General features: G+C 42.7%; 1 protein-coding gene across 1 annotated transcript in view; it reads right to left on the bottom strand.

Annotated features, from left to right (window-relative positions):
• The window catches only part of INTS6 (integrator complex subunit 6), a 56,707-nt gene that overhangs the window by 5,966 nt on the left and 36,938 nt on the right, over nt 1-13,803 (bottom strand). Inside the window, exons 7-15 of the mRNA XM_018556444.1 lie at nt 6,566-6,720; nt 6,016-6,168; nt 5,058-5,190; nt 3,567-3,661; nt 3,363-3,473; nt 1,447-1,662; nt 1,238-1,361; nt 769-911; nt 406-634 (exon numbers count right to left, since the gene is read on the bottom strand). Of these exons, the coding sequence (XP_018411946.1) occupies nt 406-634; nt 769-911; nt 1,238-1,361; nt 1,447-1,662; nt 3,363-3,473; nt 3,567-3,661; nt 5,058-5,190; nt 6,016-6,168; nt 6,566-6,720 (1,359 nt within the window). The remainder of the gene's footprint in view (nt 1-405; nt 635-768; nt 912-1,237; nt 1,362-1,446; nt 1,663-3,362; nt 3,474-3,566; nt 3,662-5,057; nt 5,191-6,015; nt 6,169-6,565; nt 6,721-13,803) is intronic.

Below are 13,803 nucleotides of genomic sequence, written 5' to 3' on the forward strand. Positions count from 1 at the left end.
GCAGGCCACACATGCATTACACACACGTAGCAAACACCGGAGACAGGTCCTCTGTAGACACACACACACACACACACACACACACACACACACACACACACACACACACCTGGAGCAGGCCAAGCCCCTCCTCTCCACCCAACAGGTTGATTGACAGGAGAAGGAGCCTATGGCTCCTCTGCCCTCAATCTCCTCCCCGCAACCAGAACGTTTGGGAATGGAGGATTGCTTTGGGGACCGGCAGCGGTGACAAGCGGCACTGAAAGGTAAGTGTGGGAGACACACAGAAAGGTACTGGGCATTTTTTACCTTAATACAGAGAATGCATTAAAAGGTAAGAAAATGCCCTCCCTTTAATACTACTTTACCTCAAATTAATAATGTAAGGGAAGCCCATATACATACTTTTATCTCCATCATCTGTTTTCAGCAATTCTGGTGAATCCTCTGTGAGAGATGGGGATGCTTTTTCCTCTATGTGATTGTTTACAACAGGCGACACGGGCCGGCTTCGTAGCAGCGGTGACATACATCGCCTCCTCTTTGGGATGCCCATCATGCTAGGCTCTCCTGGGCGCTTCTGCTTGCTTTGATGACCAGATACAAATTCATCTGCTTCATCAATCATCATACCCTGGAACGAACAAACAGTGAACACCATCAGCATTAAAATGCAAAATACAGACAGGACACCAGATGAGGATGGTACAGTAGGGTATTGTAACAGGTGTTTTGTGGTGCTGTACACGTACACCATTTGGTAATTACCTTTTTGTCCAGTTTAAATGGATTTCCAAATGTATGTAGTCTCCTTGGCTGGTCAGCATCTAACTCTCTTAAGGGTGAAGGGATGTTCCTTAAAAATTCCTGGTAATTTCCCATTTGAACTATGGGTACACTATGCACGTGATCTGTAAAGGGATACATTCACAATAAAGTTAAGAAGAGATAAGGAGGGGGCAGGGGTGATAAGGGGGAAGTGCATTCCTCGAATTGTGCAGAAAGGGAAGCAAGTCATATTTAAAATTACTTTTTTCTTCAAAAATAGAAAAAAATCAAATCAAAACAGCGTTCTCTAATGTGTTTAAATGCCTTACTGCCCTGCAAGATTTAACCTGGCAAAGGACACTTATCAAGTTACAATGGGATCTCCACCTGCTTAGCGATTAGCACTGCTAAATAAAATCTGGCGGTATAGAAGTATCCCAAGTCCAACATCACACAGTATATTGCTCACCTTCGTCTTGTACGCTGAAGAACTTGCGTGTTTTGAGAAGATTTGTCCTCATTCTTGTCAGATGATCCAGGAGACCGCTTCTAGATATGTCATAGGCATTTCTAAAAGTCTGTGGTTTCATATCCTGCACAATATTAAGAGCCAGTAAGATGCAGTTCAGAAAAAAAATAAAAAAACTACACACAAAAGTCCTTACAACTTCAACAAACCTTATTCAGCAGGGCTATCTGGAAGCCAGGAAACTCCTTCACATTTACATCTAACTGCCTCTGTGGCACTTCACCTGTAATTTCCTGCAGTAGTTCTTTAAAATCACTTCGGGCAGCCAATGAAGGTAACATTTTGCCATTTCTTACTTTAATACTGGTTTCCTGTGGATATTTTTTCCCTATGGAGCTTATAACTCGATCAGATTCTATTTTGGCCTGGGGAAAAAAAAAAAGAAGAAAGCAACAGATTAAGATTACATTTCTAATATGAAGATAATACAAAAGGATCTGAAGATGAAACAGCTCAATCACCTCATGATTTTGACCCCATTTATTGAGGTTGGGCTTAACATAAGCAAATATTTCTTCAAAATACCCTAAACAAAACTCCTAACTCACCAATCCGGATTATGCATTCATTGGTCCTGCACGCTACCAAATGATCTAATACTAAATCTAGATCTGACTGCAACTCACAGGAACCCCTGTAGAAACACTGTAGTTGATGCATGATATTACACCATTTCAATACAACAGCAGTCTTCTGGACTTCATTATATGATAAGGAAACCACTTATCCCTCTAAGGCAATGTAAACAATAATAAAATGCATCCTGTTGCTACAAAGGATGCAACATGAAAACATTTTGCCCATGCAATAAGATATGCAACGGCTTATTTTTACTCTCAGGTCCATGAGCTCAAGCAGTCACAAGCATCTCACTGGAATGGGCCTTGAAGTTTTCCACTATCACGCAGTAAAATGGTAAACCAGGTCGAAAAAATGTGCCCGGTCACCAGGTCGAAAAAAAGTGCTGCCCGTCACCAGGTCGAAAAATGTGCCCAGTCACAGCCAGTTGTCTGCTGAGCAACTTTATGGTCATCACCAATTAGATCACTCAGGTGCCTTCAACACAACGCATTTAAGCCTCAGAAAACTACTTCCCGTTGCCGAGAGCTGCATGTGAAGGCACAGGTCATCTTTGGAAACTCAATGAAAGCAAACAGGTTTTCAAGGCCAGGCTGCACCAAACCAATGAAAGCAGCAGTAGCCTGGGAGCTACTCGGCAGTTGATCAGTATGGGTTCTCTGAAGGCAGACTCTCACACCCACCAATCAATATCAGGAAATAGAAGAGGTCTCCCACTGTCAGACTGTAAATTCTTAGGAACTAAACCGTTAAAGAAGATACATTGCACTAAAGATAAAATTGGCCCGTCTATCACATAGATCTGGAAATGTTGAGATTGCATAGGTAATGGGTTGTTTCCCGATAATGTTCTTTTTCTGAGTTAGCCTGCATCGGGAGCTCGGGGGGGTGATCAGCGCACTTCCTGGGTGCCTCTGGGATATATTGTAACTGAACACAGCTTTAATTCTTTCTATTTACGGCTCTTGATTGTCACATGGACCGAGGTAACCCAGCGGGGTTTTTCGTTTGTATTATTTTGTAATGGTTTGTATTATTTTGTATTGCTTTGTATTATTTTGATGAAAATCTAATAAAATATTTTTGAAAAATAAAAAAAAAGATAAAATTGCTGGTATCAGGCAAAAAACTTGAATGCTGGAATCCTTCGCTTTTCTACTGCAAGTATTCATACTTCAATGCACAAGCTCAGTTATTGAGCTAATGTGTTGAAATCCAAGCTACACAATGTTAATGTGCATCTGGCTTCATTAACTATAATTTTCCCAGTCATTTTCTCTGTTGTGCATTGCAGCTTTTATACGTTGTCATGATGCCAGCAAGACTCTAGGTACTGGATCCGATTTGCAGCACTTTTTATCCAGCTAACTAGGTCAACACAGAATAGCATTCATTCGGCATCCCGGCGCCTGTCAATGTGCACTCCGCAACTGATCACCAGTGAGCCACAAAATGATAACAGGGTTTCAGTAACATCATGCTGTACCTGTTGGCTAAGTTTTTTGAGGTAGGAGACGACGCTGTAGCTTAATCCATATTCCATGTTTTCGGGAATGAGGTTTGGAGCACCCATCATTTTTAGTGCCTTCTTTAGAGGCTGAAAAATAGGAAGAAATTCAGCACCAAAACAGGATCAAAAGCAAAACAATGACAGGGACTTAAATAGCTATGATACAGACAAAACACTTACTCCAATATAGTATGGTGGCATTGTTTTCAAGTAGTTTTCAAAAAGCTGCCTCCACTTTAAAGATGGTTTTGCCTTGTGCACTTTAAACAAGTCGTCTGTGAGGCAATAGGGGGGGAACAAAAAACAAAACGCATTTTTAGTAGCTCATTTAAGAACATGCACATTACAAAATTTCTTCTGCTTATTTTTGGTTTACATTTGATTTTCTTGTTAAACGAAATCTGTGCTGAGTGCAATGTGAAGACTGCTACTGTTGATCTCTTCTGAAAATACTACTCTCCTGGCTGTCTGGCTTTCATATATTCTTGTCTGCAGGCTTGCTCTGGGAAAGTTCATAAAGATCTGAAGCGGGAGCATTAGCATTCCTACCTGGCAGTTTGCCTTTTCTGAAACAGGTCGGAAGTCTATGTATTTCATTTAAACACAGATATACTTTAAAGAATGCCAAGTTCTTTTTTTTAGATTAACCCTTGCGCTGCAAGGGTTAAGTTGTCGTTTTGTTCTAGGGCTGAAAACAACAAATTTATACTCACCTGAACCCCCAAGCTTGCTCCTAGACCAGTCTCTGGAGTGCCTCTCTCCCACTCCACTGCAGCGGTCTAAGGTCCCCGAGTCATAACGTCCTACACAGTGTGTAGGACGTGAGGAAACTGAGGGACATTATGCTGCTGCAGCAAGAAGCGCTGTTGCAACAGGTTAGCTTGGAGGATCAGGTGTGTAGGACTTATTTGCAGCCCTAGACCCAAACCAGCATTTAGCCCTTGCAGTGCAGGGGTAGCCCCACTGCAAGGGTTAATTTTAATTACCCAAAGTTCTTCTTTAACCAGTTGACATCCACGGTGTTAAACCCCCTTCCCATCCAGGCCATTTTTCAGTATTCAGCGCTGCGGTACTTTGACATTTATTCCGTCATGCAACGCTGAAATTAATTTTATACCATTTTTTAGGGACAGATAGAGCAGCCAGATGACTGACAGGTGAATGCAGAAGTGATGTAACACACATCACTTCTGCATTCACAGCCCGGAGGGAGGTCAGCAAGGAGCTGATCTCCCTTCCTCTTGACGCCCTCCCGACCCGATCCCGGGCCGCAGATGGGGCAGCGGATCCCGGGATTGAAGATTGAAGGTGAGGGGTCAGGGGAGGGGGCAAAAAAAACGGCGGCCGCGGGGGATGGGTGCGAAAAAACGAGCACATATAGACGATCAGCAGGCTATGGAGCCGCCGATCGTCTATATGTGAAACCGATAGTCTATATGTGAAACACCCGGTAACGGGTGTTTGCATTGGTTGGGTCTTTTCTGCCCGTGCGCGCCCGCTGGAGACGGCAACCCACCAATGCTGCAGTGCCGTCCGTCCGTTTTTTTACAACGGGCGGACGGCAAGTGGTTAATTGCCTGCAATTAAGGTTGATTTTGAAGTGTTCATCAATGATGGAGCTGCCCCAACCCCCCTTTTAGTCAGAGAATGTACATATGTTCTGAGACTTACCTAATAACGGGAGAAGAACGGGATAGTTGTAAGGCATTACAAACAAGTTGACACAGTTCAGGGAAGTGCTTGCTTTCAAGTAGCCAAAAGGATGCCCAAGTTCACTGTACTTGGCACTGTTTGTTACAAAAACCTGGTTAATATAAAACAAAAACAAAATGTCATCACTGAGTTGCCTGTATCACCAGTTCTCAAAACACTTTCCCCAAAGCGTATTTATCACCCAAACCTCACCTATTCTACACATGAATGCAGTGCTGGACAAATCCCAGTCGCCAGGTTACCATGGTAATGAAAAAAAAAGCTCTCTGGCGATTTAGTATTGCAAAATATTGTTTCATTGATCACAGTTCCCCTGGCCACTGATTATTGGTGTGTAGTAGAAACAGGATTTCTTTATTGACTGCAACCCCCCCCTGGCCGCAATTAGATGGCGCCTAGTAAAAACCTGGATTTCCTCAGTCACAAGTGTTTCTTCCTCGCGGTGTATTCTTTGTTTTCATTTCTCTTATAACAAGGGAAGCTGGATAAGTTTGGGTCAGTACTGAGAGACTGAAAGCATATGGGTCAGTACTGTGTACGTATGAATATAGATAAGTACGGTGAACCAAAAACAGGGCAATGGAGACCAGGACCATCTGGGTCTGTTTTCATTGCAAATCGCACACACTACATTTACCACATACTACATTTGTATAAATAGGTCAGTAAAATAAAACCTGGGAAATACCAATCATGGTGACCAGCTGTAGTTTGCTGGCTTGTAAATTATCTTAGCTGGCTACTAGATTCCACAAGATTTGTCCAGGCCTGCCTACGTGAAAACCATTAGGAAGTGCTTTTAAACACATTTACATTGCATTTTACTAAACATTGATCTTGTAGTTTCTCAAAAGATAAATGTTGCCAGGAGGCAATCTAGCCCACCACCTTCTACCCATGACTGATAAAAACTTACAGGCCAACACGTATGTGGTGATTTCCTCTCCAAAATGTACTGCGTCAGAGGCGATGGCTCCAACTCGTACTTGTCAAATGGCAGCTTATCTATGACCATCGGTTCAGAATTTGTGCAGGAAAACTTCACAATGGGATGGGAGGACCGCGGGGGCTGTTGACAGAGAAAGTGTATATTACCCATATCAAAGTACAGTCAAAATTGGGATAGGTCTCTAAGCAAAACACATTGAGGGGAATTTATCAAAACTGGAGCAGGCAAAATCTGTAAGCAGCTGTGCATGGCAACCAATCAGCTTCTCTCTTTCATTTTAAAATCTTAACTGAACAAACTGAAGAGAGAAACTGATTGGTTGCCACGGGCAGCTGCTCCAGAGTCTGGTGCAGTTTTGATAAATTCCCCCCCATTTAGTTTTCATTTCCTGGCATGTAGCAGAAAAACCATGTGCCCTACAGTTAGCAACAATCTGCTATATGTAAGGTGTAAGACGTTAACGTAAATATCTGGTTGTTCACAGATCTCTAGTACACACACACACTCCTGGACTTACTAGTGTTGGAGAATTCTGATCTGGCCAGAAGGATTCTGGCACTGGCCAATGACCAAGAGGGACGCCAGTTTTGGGATTTGGTCGAACATAAATTAATTTCCGACAGCTGTGCCAAGGCTGGACTCCAACTGGCTTGATGTTATCTGTAATTCCATCTAAAAGGGAAGAAGCCATTTTAAATGAGAAATATTTACCACATTCTGCAACAAATATAATGCATGTAGTTTTTACCTGCGAGTCTGTACAGCTAAAGCAGTGTAAAGAAAATCCATACAGTAGTCTCTTAACATTACAGACCGAGGCAAACACAGGCCTCCTGGTCATGGAAAAACTTCATTAGTTCATCATTAAATCAAATTTTAAAGTGTATTTTCACTTTTGCAGCCAAATTGGCATTACACCCACTTAACGAGGAACATTACCCAGATCTTCAAAATAACAAAAACACACCTTTAGAAATGTTTAGCAATGACAAACTACAAGAAGATATTTAGATAATTGCTGGCTTTTTATTTTTTGCATACCTTATTTTTCAATTCCAGTCTTCTCACAGTGGCCATTTTTTTAAACTAAGGACAGATAACGAGGTATCCCTTTACTTCCTGGAACTCTGGCGCATGTGACTAGGACATGTGACCATGCACATCTCAGGGGATGAAAATGCCTTTCCCTCAGATCTCATGAGATTACAGATGAGATTTCCCAGCAATGCTCTGCTGATGTAACCTTCCCAGGATGCAATGCTTGGGCACAATTGCATCATGTGTGCCAAAGTGGACCAGGAAGTGGGGAAAAAAAGAAATTGTAAGTAAAATAAAAATATGTTTGTTCAGCGAATGAACATAAGATGATTTCATATCAGTCTGCTTTTTAGTCAAAGGGGGTAAAGGTCCACTTTAACCACTTGCTAACCGGGGTTTTTACACCCCCTTCCTGTCCAGGCCATATTTCAGTATTCAGCGCTGCGGTACTTTGGCTGACGTTTATTCCGTCATGCAACGCTGTACTGAAATGAATTTTATACCATTTTTTGGGGACAGATATTTTTTACTATATAAACAAAAAAGTACCGAATATTTTTTTTTAAAATTGTTTTCCCTTTGTTATTTTAGGAAACATTTATTTTTACACAATTTTTTGGTAAAATATAAAAGGCGGGATCACGTCGGGTAAATAGACACCAAACATGTCAAGCCTTAAAATTGCGCCGGAGAGTGACAGAGGAATGCGGAAGTGATGTAAAATACATCACTTCCTGCATTCCGAGACCAGAAGGAGAACGGAGGGAGATCGGGTACTGATCTCCCTCCGTTCTCAGTGCACAGAGCCACATCGCCCGGGATGGATGGACGCCCGGGATCGCAGTGGCGGGGACAGGGACCAGAGGTAAGGAGGAGGGGGGCGCACCTTCAATTCCATCATACAAGCGATCGGGCGTCTTCACAGACGCCGGACCGCTTGTATGCAAGACGCCCACCCGCATCCAGGAGACTCCCGGCCGGCCGTCTTTCAACGATCGGCGGATGGGAGGTGGTTAAAATAATATATATATTTTTAGGTATGCTGTGCAAATGGGAACACGTGCCATAGTACGGGCTTTTCAGATTTAACTAAGAAAGTGGAATTACATTTTAAAGTCTAACTCCAGGCAAAGTGGTAAATAAACAGATGGGAGTACATATAAGTACGTTTGCATTTCTGACAAAGCTGCTCCTGCTTTATTACCCTAGGACAGGGGAAGAAAGGAAGTTCCTGGCAGTTTCACCAGGGTAAAGAAAACATTTTGGTTTAGATAACTGTAGCAGATAATTGCCCTGCCAAACAAGACTGCACTGAGTGGCAGATGTCAGAACTGAAAGGACAAATGCTGCAGCAGGTAATATATCCCCTAGTATGTATTTCATTAATGCATTTAGCCATTTGTCTGGCTTTAAGTCACATTGAAGTGAAGCATACAGTATTAAAACTGGACTGAGACACCATCCAGAACATATTTGGAGAAGAGGGGGGCCCCACTAGGTTCCCAGGATTATTCTTTAAAAGGAGAAAAGGAGAGTGCCAATGCCAGTGGGCATTGGCTCCCTTGCCATGTGTATGTGAACAAAGTGTCTATTTTGAGAGAACTGTCCTGGCACTTTGACTAAGCCAGAAACAAGAAAGTAGAGTATCTACATACAATGCTCCTGACATACTGCAGACAAAGTTTCATTTTTTTTTTTAATCCAGCTCGTTTTCTCAGTCTAATCATTACTCTCTCAACCTTTCCTTTCCACAATACTGTCTTAAACGGTTGTTACTCTTCTCCACCCCAGCTTAAATACAGTGTATGTGTGTGTGTATATATATATATTAGGGCTGCGTAAATTAACGATTAATTCCTCGATTAATCGTTAATTTCTTTGATCAAAAATGTTTTGATCGGTACTCACCTCTCCGCCGGCTTCCGGGTCTTCCGGGAGTCCCGTCGCAGATCCGGTGACGTCACGGACATCGACGTCACCGGACTCCTCCCCCCCCCCCTTCCCCAAGTGGCTCAGTCGGCCAACGAAGGGAAGGGGGGAGGAGCCCGGTGACGTTGATGTCCGTGATGTCACCGGACTCCTCCCTCCTTCTGCGTTAGACGACGGAGAGAAGATTCAGAAGTGTCACATGACCACAAATTTTGGTAAGTAAAAAGGGCTTTTAGGTAGGTTTTTTTTTTAACTTTGTCATGTTGACTACTATCACTGAAACATAAAGATAGGAAATACCAAATTTTTAGTTGTCAGCAGCACATTAAAAATCACCTTATCCCTGTCCTCTCCCCCTATTACTGCACTTATCACCTCAAGCTCATTCTGAACTGGCATCCGGATATAACCTCCAGGACACGGAGGTATGAGTGTTTATATAAATCTCACTCATCTCCCTCACCCTCCTGCTTCTCCCAACACCTGGGAATATTTCACTTAATCCCGGCCGTAAACTATCCACATTTCACCCCCACACACCCAGCACCATTGTTCCACTAGCAGCAGCCCCAACAGACACGAATTCTATTCTCCTGCTTCCAAGAACCAACCCTCCCTTTCTCATGTGCCCTCTGGAATGCCCACTTAGTCTGTAAGTGCAACTATGTCATAACCTTTTCTTTTCCAACTGGTTATATTTGCAATTACTGAAACCTGGATTCAGGAATCTAAATCTTCCTCTCCAGCTGCCCAATTCTATGGTAGCCTCCAAATGGACTCACTCACCCAGACCCAGTCGATGAAAAGGAGGTGGAAATAGAAACCTATTCCCACAGAGCGCTTTTAAGTTCTTCCTACACCTTATTCTCCGCGCCTCTTTTCTTTTAAAGCTCAGTATTTGTCTTTCAGTTTCTTGAGAATTGCTCCGATTCATCAGCCTCCTGGACTGGGATCATGCTTCCTTGACTACTTCTCTACCTGGCTATCCTTGGTGACCAACATTCCTGTTAATGGTATCACCCTGAGTATCTCTCCAACTACCCTGATGGCAACACCTTTGACCTTGTATTCTCCCACCTCTGCACTCCTTGCAAACTCTCCAACACCCCTTTTCATCTCTCTGATCACAACCTTATCAGTTTTACACCTAGTACGTCTTCAAACAATATCACTGCAACAAGCAAACAGTCACCAGTAGAAACCTTGGATGCTTCAACCCTTTTCTTCTGTATTCTGCTAATGACTACCTCAACAACAAAATCTCAACCTTCTCCTGCCCTAACCACTTCTATCCACAATAGCTCATTTCCTTTTTTCCTAGACACACTTGCTCCTCTCACTAGACAGAAAAGTAGGCCCTGACCACCACAACCCCAGAAAAACAAATGTAGGCCCTGACCACTACAACCCCAGGAAAAAACAAACAGAAGTTTTAAAAGACCTAGCTGTGCTACTGAGGGAGTGTGGCGTAAACATAAGTCACTACAAGACTATGCAACATATAAAAGTTGCCCTCAAATATATTTCCTCCCTCCAAGCTGCCAAACAGACCTATTTCATTACTCTCCAATATCCTCTTATCCAGTACTCATCAACTCTTTTCTACCTTTTACTCTGTCCTCCCCTACCACCACCCCTAACTCATTCACTGCCCAGGTCATTGCCAATCATTTTAAAAAACAAGATACATGCAATTTGTGATAAGATCTAGACGGTCCAGTTATCTCCCTGAACATGCCATTGTCTACTCACTTCTATTGAGAAGGTTGCCTGTATCACCACCTGCCCCCTCAACCCCATTACCGCACAGCTACTTTGGTTACCCTCTTGCTCTATTCTATGCTTTCTAACATCTTCAATCTCTCCCTATCTGACATTTTCTCCTCCCATCTAAAACATGCACTGGTAATCCCCATAGTTAAAATGACACTAAACTCAGGGGTTAAAACTTAAAAATGCATTCACTTATCTTAGCTGCTAACAAAAATGTAGTTAATTTTAGTATGCAGATCCTCAAATTTCCTCTAAATTGGTGCTGACACTGTCCTTCCTTCTGGAGGGGGGCTACTTTTGTTTCCCATGGTCCCTGTGTGTTGTAAAGTAGTCACCGCTCCAAGGTCACTCCCGTGATGGACTATAAGCTCACGTTTAGGTGGCTCATTTGTATTGGAGTTATAGCTACGGGAGCGAGCTTGGAGCGGTGGCTACTTTACAAAACACACACAGAGACCATGGGTACAAAAGTAGCCCCCCTCCAGAAGGAAGGACAGTGTCCGTATGAATTCAGAGATGATTTAAGGGTCTACAGTCGAGTGATACACAAATAAGATACATTTTTGTTAAAAAGGTAGTTGAATGCATTTTTAGTATTTAACGCCCGAGTTTAGTGTCACTTTAAAAAGCACTCAATGGAATCTCTCAACTATTAAAGCTCCCTCTTTGTTGGCCTTCTACACAAGCCTGCCTAACAAGTGAAATGTTACTTTCTCAAACAGCTCATCCCCCACACAATTACCATCTTCTGTATCACTTACCCTTTTTTTTTAGATTATAAGCTCCCACGAGCAGAGCCCTCCTAACCCTCTTGTCGTGAATTGCATTGTAGCTGTACTTTCTCCTTATTTTGTAAAGCACAGCACAAACTGTTGACACTATATAAATCCTGTATAATATGATACTGGTGCTCTTTGTTCCATAAGTTGGCATGAGAAGACAGTGACACATTATTTACCAAATGAAGAACTCAATGAACAAACTCTGAAACGTGTTCATTTATAAGCATCTACAGTAATGCAGAAAGAGCTATATTGTTGCCAAGTCTGCCTAGTGCAACACCCAGCAATGGGAAATAAACATTTTATAAATTGTACAAATCAGCTGGCCTAAAAAAACTGAGGGGGAAAAAAAAAAAAAAAAACCAATTTCCACTCCTATAATCCTAAAATCAGTGAATGCAGGTATGCAAGCTATTGGTTAAGTCTTAAAATTATTTTAGGCTCCTTGAGGTCAGGGACCGATTTAAAGTGCTGCGTCAATTGTGGGCACTATATAAATACCTGTAATAAATAAAATAAGAAAAGGTCAAACAGCACTACAGATGCTGCAGCTACAAGGATATTCTTGAAGCCTGGTATACACACCTAGTGCTTAAAGCACGCCTCTTTTTTTTTATTTTTATTTTTTTAACATCACCATTGTATGTTGTGAATTTATTGACCACACTATAGTATGCACGCAATTCTTAACACACACCTCTGAGGGCAAGTATGAACAAATGATAAAAGAAGCCAAGTGTTAATGCCTCCTTGCAATATAGCACCACAAACTGTGGTAATCTGCTTCTCGTGCAGCAACGGTCTTTCCATGTGCAGTTGGCTGCTGAGCAGCCAGCAATGTACCAAGCTGCTTCCAACAACCTCCCTATTTCCACACCTTGTCAGTGCTCTCTTCATGAGACCGCCAGGAGAGGTAAGGTGTTTTCAAATCTATCCTGCTGTGCTTGTAAGAACTTAGAGATACAAATATTTGACTGCTCATAGCAATTGCTTGATCTGGTGTGTAGACCGTGTGTAGAGCAGGGTCCGAATTGCATTGTTTTAGCAGTATTCAGACTTTGGGACAGGCTACAGCACAGTGTAATCAGAGCCCTGTCATCACCTCCGTGTGCTCTGCAGTGAGCCGCTATTAAAACCTCATGACAGGCATCCAAAAAACCTGCTAACAGCTGAAAATGATTTTAAACGATAGAAACATTTACTGACATAGCAACAAAATCTGAGAGCTGAACTTAGGGCTGTGTAGGTATACTGCAGGAGAACAGGAAGTTAAGAAACCTGTGTGTTGCCTATGTAAACATGCTGCTGGAAACTGCCAAAGCCTGGGGCTGTATGGACCAAAGCAAAATACTGGTTCACACCTGGGCGTTTTACAGCGCGTTCCTACGCGCTGTAAAATGCTCAACATGTGAAAACCAATAATTGCCTGTGGGCATGGTACCCATCTGGGCGTATTTCAGCGCGTAGGAACGCGCTGAAAAACGCCCTACACCCAAAGAAGTACAGGAGCTTCTTTGGGGCGTTTTGCCGCGCGTTTCCATTGGTATTCCCAAGTGTGGATCGGGGTTAACAAAGCGGTAACCCCGAGCCACACTCAGGAATACAACGTACAGGACCTACCTTATCCGCGATCCCCGCTGTGTCCTCCGGCGGCTGCCGACTTCCGTCCCTTGCGAGCGGCCGCGTCGCAGGGGGCGGAGCCAGCGGGAAGTTTGAAAGTGAAACAAAAAAATAAAACATTTAAAAAAAAAAAAGCCAGTGAAACGCGTGTTTCACTGAACTGAAAAACTTGCTAAAAAAACGAGCAGAAAAAATACGCTCAGGTGTGAACCCAGCCTTAGGGTCATAGGGGGACATTTACTAGGGTCATAGGAGGACATTTACTAGGGTCATAGGAGAAAAAAAGATGAGCACATGTCCAAACTCCAGAACAATGTATTATTGTATAGTGTGACACAGCTATATCCAATTCTGCATACCTGGCTTTATAGTATAAAGTTCTTATAATATAAAGCCAGGTATGCAGAATTGGATATAGCTGTGCCACACTATACAGTGTTCTGGACATGTGCTCATCTATTTTCCCCACTATGGGGGTACAAGCCTTAGTTAGCAATGGCATGATGAATATTCATTTCGTGTTCATTTCATGTTCATGTTCTTCATAATATGAAGAAACTGACCTAAAATCATGATTTTGTATTGCTTTAGAAAACATGTGACCTGTCCCTTT

The sequence above is a fragment of the Nanorana parkeri genome, unplaced genomic scaffold (genome assembly GCF_000935625.1).
Source record: "Nanorana parkeri isolate BGI_ZX_2015 unplaced genomic scaffold, ASM93562v1 scaffold238, whole genome shotgun sequence".
Classification (NCBI taxonomy): Eukaryota; Metazoa; Chordata; class Amphibia; order Anura; family Dicroglossidae; genus Nanorana; species Nanorana parkeri.